Below are 20,465 nucleotides of genomic sequence, written 5' to 3' on the forward strand. Positions count from 1 at the left end.
TATCTCAGAGAAAGGAATCGAACATTGTGGGTCCAATGGTTACAACCCAGTTTATTCAGAGTACATTATATGCAATCCTAATTTCAGCCTTTTTCTATTTTGCAGTTTTCTTCAAGCAGGTGGAGCTCCAGAAAAGGTGGTGGAGCTTCTGTCAGATAATTATGAGGCCATAGCTCAGACCGTCAATTTGCTTGCAGAGTGGCTCATTCAAGGTGGTAAGTGATGGAGGGGTTTTAGGATATCCTTGACCTTGAGAGAAATACATTAAGTAGCCTCATTTCTCAGAAATACATTAAGGAGTCTCATTTCTCAGAAATGCATTAAGGAGTCTCATTTCTCAGAAAGACATTAAGGAGTCTCATTTCTCAGAAATGTTGGCAGCTAATATGGATCAGAATTTTACAAGGTTGGAGTGTTGTTAAGCCATTACAAAGTTTATTGTCTCACTTGCAACAAAATTTGTTTCACAGACGTGAACTTCAGTTCTTAAAGACAGTCCTTTGATTTGATGCACATCAGTGACCCTTCCCTTTCAGATGGTGCTACAGGAAAATCCAGGCTATATAATTTGGATTAGCTCTAAATTGGAAGTAAATAATTTTGGCTGTCAGCACTTGGAGTACAGTTGATTTTTACTGTTGTCAATAACTTCTTACTTTCAAATTTGATTTCCATTCTTTCTTTTTTAAAACAGATTTTATTTGAATTTTTCATTACTGAATAACAGAGGTTACAAAAAATTCTAATATTTATAAAGACAAGATCTGTTTTTTATAAACAGTAATATCCACTTTATCTTTAGAATAATTTTTATGTCACAGTTTGTATCTCAGATGTGAGAGGGTCAGAATTTTATATAGGAAACAATTTAAAATAAATGAAATTTTTATTTAAAAAATCAAATCTTTTAATGTTATTCTCTCACAGATCCAGATCTTTCCTTCATGTTTATATTATCTTTCTGTTAATTTATGATATCAAATATTTAAATTTTAGAATGCTTGGTTCTAAAATTTATTGTATGCAGTAGCATAATCTTTTAGAATGTGTTCCAATAATTATTCTTCTTATTATTATGTTGATGTTACAAATTGTCGAATAGTTCTGCAAAAACAGTCTCTTTAAACTGATTATGTTGGACCAAAAATATAGTAGTCTTAAGACAAGTACAACTTAATGATTTTAAAATGCAACCTTTTGCTGATAATAAATAATCCAATAACCATGATCAAATACTGTTTTATTTTCTTAACTATCATATAATTTGAAGAACTATTTTGTATTTGCAGATATGCCTGCCCTTGATTACACTCCTGCCTGCCCTTGATTTTTCTGGGGAAGTAATTGACTTTGATCTTCAATTGCTTCCCTACCATGATCTATGATTTCAAACCCAAAGATTACTTTCCAACACAGACTATTGACATTTGACCTCTGGCCCATCAATCTGCTTTTACTTGTCTCATGGTGATTTTGGTGGATATTTTAATGATTATAAAAAAAGAACTTTTTATGTTTTAAAAAACTCTGACCAATGTATAATGTTGTACGTGAAGGCAAATTGATAGAGACCTATGTATAATGCTGTACATGAAGGCAAATTGATGCAGACCAATGTATAAAGCTGTACTTGAAGGCAAATTGATGCAGCACTCTTTGTAGTCAGAGTATTTGCTATTATGGCTTCACAATCTTGTCCTGGACTCTTGTTTTCAAAACTTTTTGACACTTTTCGGTACTCTGTGTTCCTATTGTTACGACTCTAGGTCTTAAATTATGTAACAGAAAGAAAGTGAAACCAACAAGTTTAAGTAAAATCAGCAAACAATTTATTTCTCTACAACACAAAATGAAAATTCAGGAGACACTTGCAGTATTTTGAATTAAATCCTAAATAATCTAAGTCCAAAAAAATAAAGAATTTTCCAAATGAATTCCAATAGTCTTGAATGTCCTGATATAACACAATGATGCAATCCAGAATGCCTTTGAATGAACTCACAATAGTCCAAAGTAGTGTGTATAAATCCAAAAGTGAATGAGCACTTTTTAAATTAGTAATTCCAATGAATATTTTAATTAAATAATTCCTCTCAAATTATATCTGATCCCACAACTGTAAATTCTGATTTACAAAATTGATTACCACTGACCGGCCTCAAACATGGATGAACTATTTGTTTATCAGATACCTACTTATACTCATTTTCACTTGACCTTCATATGAATCATTCCAATGGAAAATTCCAGTCTAATTGTAAACAAGACTGGGCTGAGAATGTTCCAAATTCAGATGCTGGATAAACATTCTATTTGCAACTTATAATCATGGACAAAAGTCAGCTATATAAACATTCTATTTACATTATCTAAAGTACAATTTACAATCATGGGCAAAAAGCTAAGTACACAATTTAAATATACATAAGCATTGTATTTGAAAAAGTGTGGTCATAGACTTCCATATTTCACAGAAATTAGGGTGCTTTAGTAGTGACATTAGGACTACATTCTAGGCATTTGAAAATTAGGAGTTTGATGCAACTAATTAAATTTATTACCTACCTGGTTTAAGGCTACGTCAGCTTATGGCATGGCTCTGCAGCTGTCATTATTCCATCATCTGTCTAGTAGTCAGAGGTACCTCTGTCAGATTTTTGTTTTGGATGGTTTCCCTTACTATCGTGTTGCTTCCATAGCAGCCAGGTGGAAAACCTATTTTTGACATCTCCGCTGTACAAGCTCTTTGGATTAAAGCTAAATCATGTCACTTTGATACTCCATAGAAGTTTTGGAGTTGGTGCCAAAAATTAAGATCTAAACCACCTTTAATTTGCTTACCATTCTGTCCCAGTTATGACAAGTTAATAATATAAGACCCACTTAGGCTTGTTTGGGAAGTCCTTGCTCACATTCCCTACTGATTTTTATTATGTACTTTGTAGTTGCCAAAGTGAGAGAGAGAGAACACCTTAAGAAGTTCAAAGTTTTTATATGAATTTGCTTTATCATTTACAGGGGTGGACATCAAATATGTGCAAGAAATGGTAGAAGAGCATTTAAAAACAATGATTATCAAAACCTTTGACCCAAAGAAAGCGGACTCAATTTTCACTGATGAGGGAGAAGTAAGTTGCTTTTATTTTGTTGAATACAGTGGTCTTTTACCACTTCACACCTTACTGAAAAAGAAATGGTTAGTTGCACAGTGTTTTATCTACCCATGTGTCAAATACGCAGATTTTTCCGATTTGATGCACAAAAATCGTCACTGGTACGTAAATTGATGCACCCCAATGTTATGTTTTGCTGATTAACAAAAAACGAAGGTTCAGTCTACAGATTGTTGATGGTACTTAAATTGATGCATCCCAATATTATGTGTTGCTGATTAACACAAAATTAAGGTTTGGTCTATGTTAATGGCTAGATTTCAACTCTCCCAAACAGGGAAAACACGTGCACATCAGTTTCTTATGCTAATGCTATCATAATGCATAGGGTTACAACTGAGTGAGAGCCTGGATCTGACCTTATGTGACCTGTAACTGTGATATCATTTGTAGCAACAGGATGTTAGAACCGTATAATCACCCCAACCAAGAAAGAGGCAGAAAGTAAACACGTGATCTTAAAGTGATTCTCATGAGAAACTATTATTTTACGTGCACCTTTGTCATGCAGTGAAGAAACAATTTCCATTCGTTCAAATGTATGTCTTGCGTTGTTCCAAGATACTGTCAGTGTTCAACTAAAAAGGGTGTCTAAGGCAAAAAAATTAAAATTGATCAGAAACAAACAAAATTATCTTTTGGACTGTGTTTATGACTGAAAAATTAAAATAGTATTGTTATCGAACCAGTGGAGCCTTCATCATCCAAAAATGAGGTAATGGTTACTCGTAAGATAAAACATAATTTGTGCAGCAATGGTTGAAAACACAGCTAGCTACTTTTTCAAGAACTTAAGTTGCATGAAGAATGTGACAGTGAATACGCCTTTATGCTTTACCATATATGTACAGAGGCTAAAAAAAAGTCCTACATGACCAAATGTGCAAAAAGCAAAAACTTTCACAACAGTACACAGGCAAGGCATGCTGGGTTGCCAGAACTCAAACTGCTGATTGAAGGTCCACAACACCAGGCAGATTTAAATGCAGGTTTGCAAAACCATTCTTCCAAACAAGACATAGCAGTGAAAGTGCTACTTAAGAATGTACATTGGCTGAGTGTAGAAGACATCCCTTTTTTAAAATACAAATCTCTTCTTAATTTAATACACAACTTAATGGCTGAAGAAATTAATGCCATTCAGTACAACTTGGCTACTACCTGTTCAGAGTGACTGGAGAGCCTATCAAATGTTGTTGGGGATAGTCTTATACATGACCTGGAAAATTTTGTTATTTGTGACAGCAATGGCAGATGAAAACACTGACACAGCCAACAATAAATGCCTTGTCATATATTTTCAGATTATTTCTGATGACATGAAACCTTCAGCAAGATTTTTAACAAATACTGAATGTTCAGAGGCTTCTGGCAAGGGAATTGCCTTATTGGCTTTAGTCACATTATATAACTAATATTTTGGTTGTGTATTTAAACAATGTAATTATTTTTAAAAACTACTGTAAACTGATCATTGGCTTGAATAAGACTCAGAGGTTTGGATTTTGACTTGCTGTTTTTTGCCTTGATGAGTCAAATGACTTACATGAAACCATTTGTAGATAAAACTCTGGTTGCAATAGATAACCTGGTCCTTGCTACATATACATCTGTGATACAGTTTGTGAGAAAGTAATGTGGGATGTGGCTATGTTTCTTGCAGTTTTAGTATTTTAAGACAAATTTGTCTAACTTATAAATTGAAATAATTGTTTAAAAAACGATTTTTGTAAGCAAAACTTTGTATTTTCTTTATAAATATGTAAAGACTTTCATAAAATACTTTACATTTCTAAAGGAATATCCATTCAGATTATAGGCCATACTTTGTTGAACACATTTTCCAGTGGGAAATGAAATATAATCCATCATATGTGTTAGTGAGGGATATGGAAATCCTGCCTAGGCAAATTTTAATTTATTCCATTATGATCCTTTTCCTGTCCCTTATCATTGCAGATGATGCATTCTGTTACAGTCATACCTATGTGAAGGGTCATTTTTATTAGCAGTTACCTGATGACAGAGGCTGCTCTATTCCCCCCCCCCCCCCCCGGCAGAACATGTTGTCATGTGTATAGCAGTCACCTGATGACAGAGGCTATTCTAATTTCCCCCCCAAGGCAAAAAATGCTGTCATGTTTATAGCAGTCACCTGATGACAGAGGTTATTCTAATTTTCCCTCCTAGGCAAAAAATGCTGTCATGTTTATAGCAGTCACCTGATGATGGCGGCTATTCTAATCCCCCCCCACCGGCTGTCATGTGTATAGCAGTCACCTGATGATGGCGGCTATTCTAATTTCCCCCCCCCCCCGGCAAAAAAATGCTGTTGTGTATAGCAGTCACCTGATGACAAAGGCTATTCTAATCCCCCCCCCCGCCCGCAAAAAAATGCTGTCATGTGTATAATAGTCACCTAATAACAGAGGCCAGTCTAATTTCCCCCCCAGGCAAAAAATGCTCTCATGTGTATAAGCAGTCACCTGATTGCAGAGGCTATTCTAAATTTCCCCATGGCAAAAAATTATGTCGTGTTTAACAGTCACCTGATGACAGATGCTAGTCTAATTCCCCCCCCCCCCCCCCCCCGCAAAAAATGCTCTCATGTCTATAAGCAGTCACCTGATGACAGAGGCTATTCTAATTTCCCCCCAGGCAAAAAATGCTGTCATGTGTATAGCAGTCACCTGATGACAGAGGCTATTCTAATTTCCCCCCAGGCAAAAAATGCTGTCATGTGTATAGCAGTCACCTGATGACAGAGGCTATTCTAATCCCCCCCCCAGCAAAAAACGCTCTCATGTGTATAACAGTCACCTGCTTTCTGTGGTCAGCTGCCAGGTGCTCTCTAACCAAATAATGGTTTCTCTCAGCATAAAGTGGTTGCTGGACAGTAGTTACTGATCTATATATGCAAATTAAATTTCTGTTTCAAGGCATTATGTAGATAAAAGTATATAATGGGAATTAACGTGTCAGTGTGTTAGATTTGAGATAGTTTTTATCATTGGAGGATATGGTTGAAGCAGTTCATTTGCTGGATGGTGGGAAAAGTAGTCATGTCGTGTCAGAAGAAATGGGAGTTGCCTTTTGTGACACCATTACAGGCATAGTTTGATATCTTCATCCATTTTATTTGCCTGTTAAATAAAGCTCCCTCAGATGAATAAGTCATTCTTTGAGGAGAGACAGGAGTTACATCCCTTTTCATTATGGTCAGGGGTGACTCCTTATTTATAAAACTTGTCTATAAGAATAGGACAAGCTTCATTTTATGTGTTAATAATAATGGTCACATCCAGCATCTTCATTTCTAATTCATCACTGGCCTCTCACATAAACCAATTTTCTTTTAATCTTGGCAAGTTTAGCAATTGTATTATCCAGATATTGTTTGAAGCCTGACCTGCTGTTTCTAAGCCTACCTATATAATTTGGCTGAACAAGGAGTCACTCTTTGTTTCACAGTTATGTATGTTGTAAATTAGAGTCAAATTAGTGTTTTGTCACAGTGCTCAGGTTTGACTCTATTCTGATATATGAAAAATGCTGCAGGCTATTGACCCAAAACATCTATTTTTAGAATACTTTATGATTATGAAAACCTTATGAAAATAAATCAGTAATATGACTTCTGATATATTTCTAATGGCAGTTTGATTTTCTAATCAAATGTATGTTTGCCTAAAATTTTGTTGTCAGTATTTTGCTTCTATCAAAATTATCAGTTTGAAATTATTTTGAATATAGAAGTTCTAAATGATATATTCACTTAAATTTAGATTAATCTGAGAAAAACAATGCTCTAACATCTGTGTATTACCATATATACTCACTTATAAGTCAGGTCCAACTACAAACAACAAAGATTGAGATCTGCTGTAGAATAATGCTCCTGCAGATTAGGGTCTATATGTCTGTGTTTGTCTACTGATTACTTAGAACAAATTGCACAGACCCAGATCTTCTGGCACATTATGTGATGGCAGAGTTGGTATGTGCAGTTTGCAGTTGGTTTCATCTTTTCAGTGAGTACATATGGTACTAAGTTTTTTTTTGCCATGAGCATTATTTTGGTATCTGACTAATGACATAATTGTTTTAGTCTAATGTACATTGGTAAGACTCCCTGTCTTACCTCAGTGAGCCATAAGACCATGTGAGCTTATGGTTTTGGTATGGCCCTGTATCCATGGTTTGTCCATTTGTCTGTCACCCTTTCATCCATTTGCTTGTTACTACTTGGGAAGCTGTATTACTGGTCTGATTTTGATCAAACTTGGAATGTTAGTTTATGTCATTATGATATCAGACAAGTTCAATAATGAGTGATATCCAGTGATATCAGACAAGTTCGATAATGAGTGATATCCAGTGATATGTGTTTTGCTAGGTATGTTACTACCCTATTTCTGGTTTGATTTTAATCAAACTTGGAATATGGACAGAGGACATCCAGATATTGGATCAGTTCACTATTTAAAAAAATGCATAAACACTAGATGATCTGACTTATGAATGGCTGAGCTTGTTTCCACTCTATGATCCGAATCTGATCAAACATAATATGGGCTTAGATCATTATGATCTTGGACAAGTTCAATAATGAGCAGGATCCACGCATATTAATGAGGTGATCTTTCATCTGATTTGCTATCCTTGTTATCATTTTTGGAGGCCATATTTTTGATCAGTTTTAATCAAACTTGAACTGTGTGCTTATATCATTATGATTTCAAATTCAGTGATGAGGGAGACCCACAGATATTAATAAGGTAATCTTGCATGTGATTGACTGATATTGTTACCACTCTGGAGGCCAAATATCTGTTCTGATCAAATTTGATAAATGGGCTTATATCATCAAGGTCTCAGATGGGCTTATATCATCAAGGTCTTGCTTATATCATCAAGGTCTTAGATGGGCTTATATCATCAAGGTCTCAGATGGGCTTATATCATCAAGGTCTTGCTTATATCATCAAGGTCTTAGATGGGCTTATATCATCAAGGTCTCAGATGGGCTTATATCATCAAGGTCTTGCTTATATCATCAAGGTCTTAGATGGGCTTATATCATCAAGGTCTTAGATGGGCTTATATCATCAAGGTCTTGCTTATATCATCAAGGTCTTAGATGGGCTTATATCATCATGGTATCAGATGGGCTTATATCATCAAGGTCTTGCTTATATCATCAAGGTCTTAGATGATATAGATATTGAGTGAGTGAGATCCATGCGTATTAGGTTTAGTATTTTGTGGCACAGCAACATGCGTAGACAGTTCAGTGCCAAGGCAGTTTGAGTAAAGTGCCTTGTCCAATTATGCATCCTCTTAGTCATGAGTCTGGGATGCTAACCAATGCTAGCCAAGGCCACAGGGGCAAAAGTAGCCTTGCATCGTACTAATCAGGAGGTCATCACTGGTATCAAGTTTTCATCAAACTTTGAATTTAAGTGTTACCATCAAGATCATAGATGAATTTGACAAAGAGTGAGGTCCACACATATTAATGAGGTGATCTTGTACCTGATTGGCTGAGCTTTGTTACCAGGCTGAAACTGATTTTCTGATTCCTTTTTGATTTTTCCTGAAATATGGACTTGATTCATTCTGACCTCTGATCAAACTTGGCATATTGGAATATAAGCTTGAATCACCAAGCTCTTGGATGAATTTGATAATAGGAAGATCAGTCCATACACTGTATCAGTTAGGTGCTTCGCATCAGTTTGGCTGAGCTTGTCAACACTAGTGATTCTTTATAATTAGATTTTATCAGAATTGTTGAAGTTTTATTATCATTAGTTGTTGGGTGAGTTTGATTAGTTGCAAAATCTGCACATTTATGAGGTAATCTTGTATTTGATTGGCTGAGCTTATTTAAACTTTGATTTGGAATACTTTTGTGTCAACTGTTGATTGCTAACAATATGTGGCTGTGGCTGTCAGATGGTCAGATCTGGCTTTCACAATAAAACAAAAGGTTATTGTAATCAACTTACTTCCATCATTTGCCATTTTACATCACTCTGCATCTTAACTTGATGAAAATCAAGTGTGTAATTGGATTAGTTGGTCATCCATCCATGATGAATGAACCATGGGTGAGTTGGGGCAGTAACTGAGTATGGCAGAAGTTTATTTATACCTTTGTTTTGATGACTTTGTTGTACTTTGGTTAAATTTGACTTTTTATTTTGGATTGATTCAACAGAAAATTATTAGGTTTTCCAGTCATCAACTGAAGGCATAATTTTTTATTAAAATAATCACCATCTGTGGTGATCACTCACCCATCATGATTCTGTTGTTGTTTTTGTTGTAGAGTTTAACGCCATTTTTCAGCACAAGATAGGCTATACATGGCAGCCAGTATAAATGGTAGAGGAAGAACCCGGGAAAATCAAGGAAAGAACCACTGACCATGAGAAGCTACTGGCAAGCTTTCTCACATACCCACATTGGCCTAACCTGATGATTCTGTTAGTCACTAGCATGAACTTAACATCTCTTTGAATCTCACTAATCAAAGTTTAACTTTGAACTTATAATCCTCATGTTTGACCAGGGAATTTCAGAGGGCACCCATTACACCAGAGGAAACACAAATCTTGGATTGGTGTTCACCCAATGATGTATAGTCATAAGCAATGATGGAACCCAAAATCAAAAATATGCAGCCCAAGCATGTGAAGGTCCTTGTATGGGCTACATAATTGCTTATTTTAATGATTGAATATCGAGATGGATATTTCACAGTAGATTTTTGAAATGACTTGGTTACTGATTTTAAATTTCTTTGTTTTGTAGACTCCATCTTGGTTAGCAGAAATGATAGAATTTCCTACTTGGAGAGCACTTTTCTATAAGCTGGCTGAAGAGTATCCAGATTGTCTGATGTTGAATTTTACCATTAAGGTATAATGGGTAGTAGATGCTGTCTGATGTTGAATTTTACCATTAAGGTATAACGGGTAGTAGATGCTGTCTGATGTTGAATTTTACCATTAAGGTATAATGGGTAGTAGATGCTGTCTGATGTTGAATTTTACCATTAAGGTATAATGGGTAGTAGATGCTGTCTGATGTTGAATTTTACCATTAAGGTATAATGGGCAGTAGATGCTGTCTCATGTTGAATTTTACCATTAAGGTATAATGGGTAGTAGATGCTGTCTCATGTTGAATTTTACCATTAAGGTATAATGGGCAGTAGATGCTGTCTGATGTTGAATTTTACCATTAAGGTATAATGGGCAGTAGATGCTGTCTGATGTTGAATTTTACCATTAAGGTATAATGGGCAGTAGATGCTGTCTGATGTTGAATTTTACCATTAAGGTATAATGGGCAGTAGATGCTGTCTCATGTTGAATTTTACCATTAAGGTGTAATGGGTAGTAGATGCTGTCTGATGTTGAATTTTACCATTAAGGTATAATGGGTAGTAGATGCTGTCTGATGTTGAATTTTACCATTAAGGTATAACGGGTAGTAGATGCTGTATGATGTTGAATTTTACCATTAAGGTATAATGGGCAGTAGATGCTGTCTGATGTTGAATTTTACCATTAAGGTATAATGGGCAGTAGATGCTGTCTGATGTTGAATTTTACCATTAAGGTATAATGGGCAGTAGATGCTGTCTGATGTTGAATTTTACCATTAAGGTATAATGGGTAGTAGATGCTGTCTCATGTTGAATTTTACCATTAAGGTATAACGGGTAGTAGATGCTGTCTGATGTTGAATTTTACCATTAAGGTATAACGGGTAGTAGATGCTGTATGATGTTGAATTTTACCATTAAGGTATAATGGGTAGTAGATGCTGTCTCATGTTGAATTTTACCATTAAGGTATAATGGGTAGTAGATGCTGTCTGATGTTGAATTTTACCATTAAGGTATAACGGGTAGTAGATGCTGTCTGATGTTGAATTTTACCATTAAGGTATAATGGGTAGTAGATGCTGTCTCATGTTGAATTTTACCATTAAGGTATAATGGGTAGTAGATGCTGTCTCATGTTGAATTTTACCATTAAGGTATAATGGGTAGTAGATGCTGTCTGATGTTGAATTTTACCATTAAGGTATAACGGGTAGTAGATGCTGTCTGATGTTGAATTTTACCATTAAGGTATAATGGGTAGTAGATGCTGTCTCATGTTGAATTTTACCATTAAGGTATAATGGGTAGTAGATGCTGTCTCATGTTGAATTTTACCATTAAGGTATAATGGGTAGTAGATGCTGTCTGATGTTGAATTTTACCATTAAGGTATAACGGGTAGTAGATGCTGTCTGATGTTGAATTTTACCATTAAGGTATAATGGGTAGTAGATGCTGTCTCATGTTGAATTTTACCATTAAGGTATAATGGGTAGTAGATGCTGTCTCATGTTGAATTTTACCATTAAGGTATAATGGGTAGTAGATGCTGTCTGATGTTGAATTTTACCATTAAGGTATAACGGGTAGTAGATGCTGTCTCATGTTGAATTTTACCATTAAGGTATAATGGGTAGTAGATGCTGTCTCATGTTGAATTTTACCATTAAGGTATAATGGGTAGTAGATGCTGTATGATGTTGAATTTTACCATTAAGGTATAATGGGTAGTAGATGCAGTATGATGTTGAATTTTACCATTAAGGTATAATGGGTAGTAGATGCTGTGCATTTTCTTTCATTTTCCTCTTTATCAATTAGTGGCAGACATATATGCAAATTTCTTTCACATATGGGCTCATGAGGTATTCAGTTGAAGCTAAACTGGTCTCATACTTATATTATTTAAGCTAAGGAATTGAAGACTGATGATAAAATTTTCCAGTTTTTATTTGAGAAACCTTCATTTCAAAAGGCTCAGACCATTTTGGTGGGGTTTATATTAGCAGCTTTGCTACCTTTCAAGATCCATCATTGTAATAATATGGGATACTCTATCTCTTCACTTGACCTGTGCTTTATAATAATATGGGATACTCTGTCTCTTCACTTGACCTGTGCTCTCCTTTGAGGCTGATGGTTTTATGTCAGTAGACCAGAGCCAGGCTATCTTTGGGGTGTGGGGTGTAACCCACACCACCATTTACAAATTCACTGAAAAATATTATGATTGTGTAATGTTTACGAAGAAACAACCAGTTCTTGATGTTAAATTTTTCTTTGATTTACCTTACCCTGTTGTAATATGGGCACACTGTTATCAAAGTAACATCTGTGAAAGACTAGAGCATGTACTTATGCTATAGTAGTAACTGAAGAATGATGGATTTATCACCAATCCCTCCATCCATTGGGAGACAATTCTTGTCTGGTTTGCATCTCTATGCTGAATACATTTGAATACTTGGTACCAAACAAATCAGATGATATTATTTGCATCTTTGTTTGCTTGTAAGGGCAGTTGTTGTTGTTGTTGTTGTGGGGTTTAACGCCATTTTTCAGCACGATGGGCTATACATGGCGGCCAGTATTAATGGTGGAGGAAGAACCCGGAAAACCCCGGAAAGAACCACCGACCCACGAGAAGCTACTGGCAAGCTTTCTCACATGCCCACATTGGCTGAATCTTAGACTCGAACCGCCGCAGACAGAGGTGAGATGGCAGTGATCCGTAACGAAGAGCGCTTTAGACCACTCGGCCACTCGAGGCCCCGCTTGTAAGGGCAGGACATGTGAGTTGGTTGAACCACTCCCAATATACTATGATTGGGAAAATATTGTCAAAGAAGCGTATTTTGGTTAAAAAGATTGGTTCACCAGTTTTCATGCATTTTGTGGTTGATACAAACTATGAATTAAAGATTCAGTGGATAATAATTCTGGGTAAACAATTGGATCCTGTTTCCAGTCTGAGAATTTGTGTACAAGCAATATTGTAATTTTCCCCCTAGGGACATTAATGAATTGGCATTCTCAGTTGAAAGAGACTAGTTATGCAACTAGAAAGATAAAAATGCTTCATACCTCATATTAATAATCCTTCTTACCTTTACATGATGGCAGATTGTGGTTTCTTTAATATTTCATTTTCATCTAATTAAATCTTACACAGAGTAAGAGGCCATTTGTACAGTTTGAAGTGCTGGAGATTTGCTTCATTTGAATCTATTTAATTGTAAATTACTAGTGGATACAATATGAAAAAGTTGCATAAGTTGTTACTGACAGGAAAGCAATTGAGACAACGTTTAGCAAACATAATTCAGTTCCATTTCTTTTGTGATAGATCTGTGGTTTCATTTCAAACAATTGCACCAATCTGATTAAAATCATATCTCTGCTGTCCTATGTGATGTGTCTGATGACTACCACTTTAGGGTCATGTTCTGGTGACCTTTTGAATTAGCCAGTGGAAATACAGCTTTCAAAAATCTGAAAGTGAATCAATTCATTCGGTACACACTTATGCTCTTCATCCACAGTACTCTGTGAAGATATTAGATTTCATCTGAGTGGTTGATAAAATCAGCCATTATGGTAATGACAGAACATGACCCCTACGCGGGTGCTGTCAGATCTTCATGGACAAAGGCGGAGATCTGATTTTAATCAGGTTGACAATTGCACAAAACCAACATTTAGGAATCTTTATGTAAAAATGTACATTTTTATTTAAAAAATGTTCTTTAGAGAATGTCTCAAAAAGCATAATTTGTTTAGGTGAGAAGTATTTTCTATATAACTGTCAAATATTATCTTCTACAAAAGAAATGGTTAGTGATAAATAGGCAATTTGACCTTTTATTCATAGACATATTTTGATGAGTCAAACAAAACAAACATTTCTAAAAATTGCCACTTTATTAAAATCTTTTTGATAATTCAGTGTCATTATTTTTGTAGTTGATATCAGATGCTGGATACCAAGGGGAGATAACCACTGTTTCTACAGCCTGTCATCAGATTGAAGTTTTCTCCAGAGTTTTGAGGACCTCCATTACAACATTCCTAGAAGGTGGTGAAGATACACTGGAGAAAAACCTGCCAGAGTTTACGGTTGGATTTTAATTTGTATACTTTCTCTCTCTCTCTCACTCTCTCTCTCTCTCTCTCCACCAATCATATTACATGTTTGTCTTTCTTTAAGGAGATAAAAATTATTATTCTTACAAGACATAGGTGGTTTTGCCAGGTTTGAAGCATGAGATTTTTTTGTGTTGATTTGATAGCTTCTTTTTGTAAGATTTTATATGTAATTTGTTTCTTATCTAACTGATCAAAAACAATGATCATTCCTGACTTGATTTATAGAACACTCTGAGGAAAAAATTTGAACTTTTGGGCTTAAACTCTTGATCCATTAGATGTTTGAACACAACGTAGAACCCATATATTTATACCCATATATTTTTGTAACGTTACTTTTTTGTGGATTTTGTTATTGGTACAAAACCATGAATTCTAAGACTGTGAACAAGGATCCATCAGTGAAAGTGATAGAATCTCTTCCCATTCCATGAATTATGTACTGATAAAAATGTCATTCTTTGTAAAACCACAGAAATTTATACCCACATAAATATATGAATTGACAGTATCAGAGACTAGATAGTGCTGATTGGAATATTCATAATACCAATATTCATAAGATCCTTGTCCACATGATAAATATGCTTTACCATACATACAGCTTGTGTTGTGATTTGATTGAATTCTTATTTTTGTGTCCACAATACACAATGAACATACACATCATGTCAATTTTGTTAAAAGAAAAACATCTTTTAACAACTTTTAAATTATCTGTACTAGAGACATTACAATAATTAGTCCCTCATGCTTTGTGCTTTTGAACAATGTGTTATTGTGCCAGCCAGATCAAACCTTTAGAACAAAATATACATATAATCTAGGCACTAATAAAAAGAGAAAAAATACTAGTTATAGCAACAAACGGTTATTAGCGAGCACCAAAATGCTTAAAATTGTTTTACATTTGTAGAACATAACTTCTAATCCGTACTATTTAGCCAGCATTGTGCTGACATGCTGTTAAAAGCCTATCATACATATTAAAAATAATAGATATGGTGTTGGCATGACTTTAAAAGGATGATGACAGTACAGTCAACTTTGCTGTGTTAACTGATTTACTTAATTGGTTTGTCCATTCTCTGATGAGTTTGAAAATACATGCACATTGATGGCTGTTGAGTTTTATTTTATCATCATGTGGCTTCAGAGTTGATAGGAATCATCCTTGACCCAGGTTCTAACTCAAAACTATTTAGTTCTTCCTTTTATGCAGTAAGTGGTTTTTATAGTCTAACATTACATTGATTTACCTCCCAGAAAATGGTGTGTCACGGAGAGCACACTTACCTGTACAGTCAGATAATGTTGAATATTTTGGCCCAGGAGCCAAAAGGAGGATCCAACATCCGTCGCCTCTGCCAAGAACTGCAGAAGTGTGCTAATGACAAGTAAGTACTGTACTGGTTGTTCACAAGTTTTATTATACAAATATTCTAAGTTTTTGTGCTTTTCTGCATGTTTAAGATTTTCCTTTATAAGCTTTCAGAAAGCAGTGGGTTCTTTCATTTTAAATGTATATTGGCAATGACACATATTGTAAAGGGCACAAGTAGAAATGAGCTTAAATTAGATAGATTTAAATGGAATCTTTAACTTTTGCCAGTGATTTTAGATCTGGTAGTAGAGCTGAAATCAATGACAGAACAATCAAAACAGAATGGTTTTTCATGAATGTTGGAATAGAAAATTGGTAATAGAATATTCATTTGCTAATTTAGTGAGTAGCGATACCTGCAACCAGCAGCTGATCAAGCTTATTATGGATTGCTGCAGCACTGGCCGCCATTTTATAAAAAAACAAAAAACAACCAATGCAAAAATAAATACTATGCAGCACTGGATTAATTTACAAGGAAACAATTTGAAAGTCACCTGAAATTAAAACAACCCCTCAAAAGGTAATCATGATATAAAAATTCTGAATAGTTAAAATGCTCATAACAAGACCAGTCTCGATTCATTGTCACTAAGCTGCTCTCGAAAAAAAACCTGTAGTATGTCAGGTTGATAATTACCTTGGTATAGGACAGGGGTGCACAACCCGTGACCCATGTGGGTTTTATCTGGCCTGCCTGCGACTGTGTTCTGTCCAGCCCTCAGGGCAAATTAAAACAGAAATCTGGCCCGTGAACACTAATTATATTAAAGAAATTAGTGTTTGCGGCCCTCAAGTAGTCATAGAAAATGAAATCTGGCCCCTGGCCAAAAAGGTTGTGTACCCCTGGTATAGGACAAGTATCAAAGTCAATAAACCTTGTAACAAAATAACCTGATTTAGAATTTTATCTTGGCAGGATTACATATTTGTAACCCTGTAATTTAGTCCAAACTGGATAATGTCACATTAAATTTGAGAAATAATTGAGTGATCACCTGTGTATGAATTGTCTTAATTTATTTACACACTGGTCAAAATACGTGATAAGTCAATTTTTGCAATTTTCATTGTGAGAATAAATTGTTTCATAGATAAAAAAATTTAATTGTATCCCTATCTTAACTGAAGTAATTAAAAGTTACTGCCCTTTTTTACCTTTAGTCTGTTTTCAGCACGAAACAAATGTTTTTAGTCGTACTGAGTTTGAAGATCAACAGGTAAAACAACACTTACATTGTTTTGATTATTAATCTGAATCCAAAAACAAATTCACTCAAGACCTCCAAAATGTCGTTAATTAGATCTTGACAACTCTTTACTGTGTTTTCAATACAGTTTTACTTCGAGGACGATGGGTGGTTGTGGAAGGTATCAATAAGTACCCAGATAGACGGAAAAAATGGACAGGATAAAGAATTTTTAGATTCTTTACACAGTGGATATCCAGATTCTAGTGTTTCTTTCCAATGAAAATTAGGTTGGTGCATTGATAGCAATGTTCTTCTTTAAAGCCGGTTGCTGGTGAAATACTCACTCAATTTTTTCATTAACCTATCTTTTCTGGAAAATTCTTAATGTGATTTTGTTTTTCTTTTAACCATCAATTGCAAATATTTTGTCATCTATTGGAAAAGCACAGTCCAGTTTTGGACTATGAGGTAACATTTGCTCTGTTTATATTTGAATAGAATATTTACGTACTATGAAATTGTTGTTCCACATAATCCAGTTGTTTTTTTAAAAGTACATGCAATCTGGAAAGTCTTCCTGATTGATTTCAGTTTGATTGATGATGATGATAATGTTGGTGGTGGTGTGGTGGTATTGGTGTTTGTGTTGATAGTTGTTTTTACATTTGTAGATAGGTATATATCAGAATATTTTAATACTTTCATGTATCTAGATGGCGAGTGGTTAGCACATGTTTTATGTGAATTACTTTACATTGATGGGGTACCAATTTTCGTGGTTTTGTGGATAAGCCAGATCACAATTTTAAAGTTGTAATGAACTATGAACCAAGTTGATATTGACACCACCACCACCAACCCCTAGTCCCATGTTGTATGCCATGGTAAAACATTATTTGTTTGTTTACTTGTTTTAATACCAACAGGATTAAAAGTGCTGAAAATACATTTATCACTATGTTTATAAAATATGAGGAACATAGAAATACATTTATCACTATGTGAAAATACATTTATCACTATGTTTATAAAATACCACACAGAAATACATTTGTCACTATGTTTATAAAATAACACAGAAATACATTTATCACTATATTTATAAAATAACACACAGAAATACATTTATCACTATGTTTATCAAATAACACACAGAAATACATTATCACTTTTTATAAAATATTAGGAACACAAAGAAATACATTGATCACTATGTTTATAAAATATGAGGAACATACAGAAATAAATGTATCACTATATTTATAAAATATGAAGAACACACAGAAATTGATTGATTTATGATTTAACTGGCATGCAGAATTTCATAACCCTTAAAGCTCTGTACTAACATAATGAATATGTCGTCTGCTGCTGTAATAATGAACTACTCAATGATCTGTGTCCTTCTTTACTTTTCAAAGTACATACAGTATCCATTTATAATCATTAATACTCAGTAGAACTTTATGCAATTCAGTGAAATAAGGAAACATTTAAAAATGTGACAGCATTTAAAATTTAAGAAAATTAAATGACAATCACAGTTTGCACCTTATATAAACACATGCATCCATTTTAGTCATTATTTATCCCTTAGAATATCCTCCATTTTAGTCATTATTTATCCCTTAGAATATCCTCCATTTTAGTCATTATTTATCCCTTAGAATATCCACCATTTTAGTCATTATTTATCCCTTAGAATATCCTTCATTTTAGTCATATTTATCCCTTAGAATATCCTCCATTTTAGTCATTATTTATCCCTTAGAAATCCTTCATTTTAGTCATATTTATCCCTTAGAATATCCTTCATTTTAGTCGTTATTTATCCCTTAGAATATCCTCCACTTTAGTCATTATTTTTCCCTCGAATATCCTCATTTTAGTCATTATGTATCCCTTAGAATATCCACCATTTTAGTCATTATTTATCCCTTAGAATATCCACCATTTTAGTCATTATTTATCCCTACAAATATCCTCCATTTTAGTCATTATTTATCCCTTAGAATATCCTCTATTTTAGTCATTATTTATCCCTTAGAATATCCTCCATTTTAGTCATTATTTATCCTTTAGAATATCCTCCATTTTAGTCATTATTTATCCCTTAGAATATCCTCCATTTTAGTCATTATTTATCCCTTAGAATATCCTCATTTTAGTCATTATTTATCCCTTAGAATATCCTTCATTTTAGTCATATTTATCTCTTAGAATATCCTCCATTTTAGTCATTATTTATCCCTTAGAATATCCTCCATTTTAGTCATTATTTATCCCTTAGAATATCCTCCATTTTAGTCATTATTTATCCCTTAGAATATCCTCCATTTTAGTCATTATTTATCCCTTAGAATATCCTCATTTTAGTCATTATTTATCCCTTAGAATATCCTTCATTTTAGTCATATTTATCCCTTAGAATATCCTCCATTTTAGTCATTATTTATCTCTTAGAATATCCTCATTTTAGTCATTATTTATCCCGTAGAATATCCTCATTTTAGTCATTATTTATCCCTTAGAATATCCTTCATTTTAGTCATATTTATCCCTTAGAATATCCTTCATTTTAGTCATTATTTATCCCTTAGAATATCCACCATTTTAGTGATTATTCATCCCTACGAATATGCAGCATAATTCATTATCTTTTGTTTGACAGTTCCATACTGAGTAGCTGTATTAATATGAAATACCATGTCTGATTCAATCATTAGTCTTTTTCTACATCCAATAAAATGTTTTCAGTGCATTTTGATTTTGTTGTTCACAACTGCTTTTAACTATTCCATTGAGCAAAATGGAACTCAAGAGCGACCACATTTTTATTGCTAAATACATTTCATCCATGTAACTAACTGATAAATAAACAATCAGTAGAACAGACTCATTTTCTTACAACCCATTTTAATCGTGTCCTTCAAAAGTGATACATTGTCATGTGTGGAGATAATCCACTTTAAGTGAATGGACTTAATGATAAAAGTCTTCCGGTCAAAAGAAAACTTGTATGAAAATCCATCACAACTGTTCACCTATTCATTTAAATATAATAAATCTGTGTTTGCACGTGGTTAATAAATAGCCAGGGTTGAGACAGATAAACTGGGGAGTCGTATTTGGCTGTCACAAACATTGGTATGATCCCTTGTTCACTTAAATGAGACAACATCCTGTCCCTGCCATGTGCTTTGAACACATCTGAGAGATCTACCACCTTCTAATAATGCCAGCTAAGATGCAGCAAGTAAAGTACAGTGTTCACTTGGTATCCGAATCTAGTCAGCAAACTGAAGACTCCTTAGGATCAGGCAGGTCTGCAATGTAGGAGAGCGTACTGCTGTTTGATCACTATGTCAGACCCGTTTATCTATCTGTATTTTACTGTATTTGTACGGAATAAAGCCCATTTGTGTTGGTCATATGGATATTGATCCGAAAATACGATTTGAGGTTGCGTTTGTTTACTAACTATTTTAAATTAAGTTTTAAGCCGTTTTTATTTAATTTCATTTCATTGTATCGTCTCTTCAGTCCACATCCACAGTCTTTGCCACATCACTGATTTTTACATTCTCAGCATTCAGTTGTTTAAACAAAGAAAATGCTGCTGACAAGAAAGTTTAGCACGAAACTGATGATGAAAATGGAAAATCTAA

At 34.4% G+C, this 20,465-nt stretch overlaps 1 protein-coding gene across 2 annotated transcripts in view; it reads left to right on the forward strand.

Annotated features, from left to right (window-relative positions):
• The window catches only part of LOC149787433 (negative elongation factor D-like), a 69,329-nt gene that overhangs the window by 13,200 nt on the left and 35,664 nt on the right, over nucleotides 1-20,465 (forward strand). For both annotated transcript variants that reach the window (XM_089978048.1, XM_089978049.1), the window contains exons 3-7: nucleotides 106-215; nucleotides 3,019-3,128; nucleotides 9,993-10,100; nucleotides 14,038-14,190; nucleotides 15,487-15,617. In XM_089978048.1, coding sequence (XP_089834174.1) covers nucleotides 106-215; nucleotides 3,019-3,128; nucleotides 9,993-10,100; nucleotides 14,038-14,190; nucleotides 15,487-15,617 — 612 coding nt within the window. The remainder of the gene's footprint in view (nucleotides 1-105; nucleotides 216-3,018; nucleotides 3,129-9,992; nucleotides 10,101-14,037; nucleotides 14,191-15,486; nucleotides 15,618-20,465) is intronic.

Source organism: Sinohyriopsis cumingii, chromosome 12 (assembly GCF_028554795.1).
Source record: "Sinohyriopsis cumingii isolate HCF-2022 chromosome 12, ASM2855479v2, whole genome shotgun sequence".
Lineage (NCBI taxonomy): Eukaryota > Metazoa > Mollusca > Bivalvia > Unionida > Unionidae > Sinohyriopsis > Sinohyriopsis cumingii.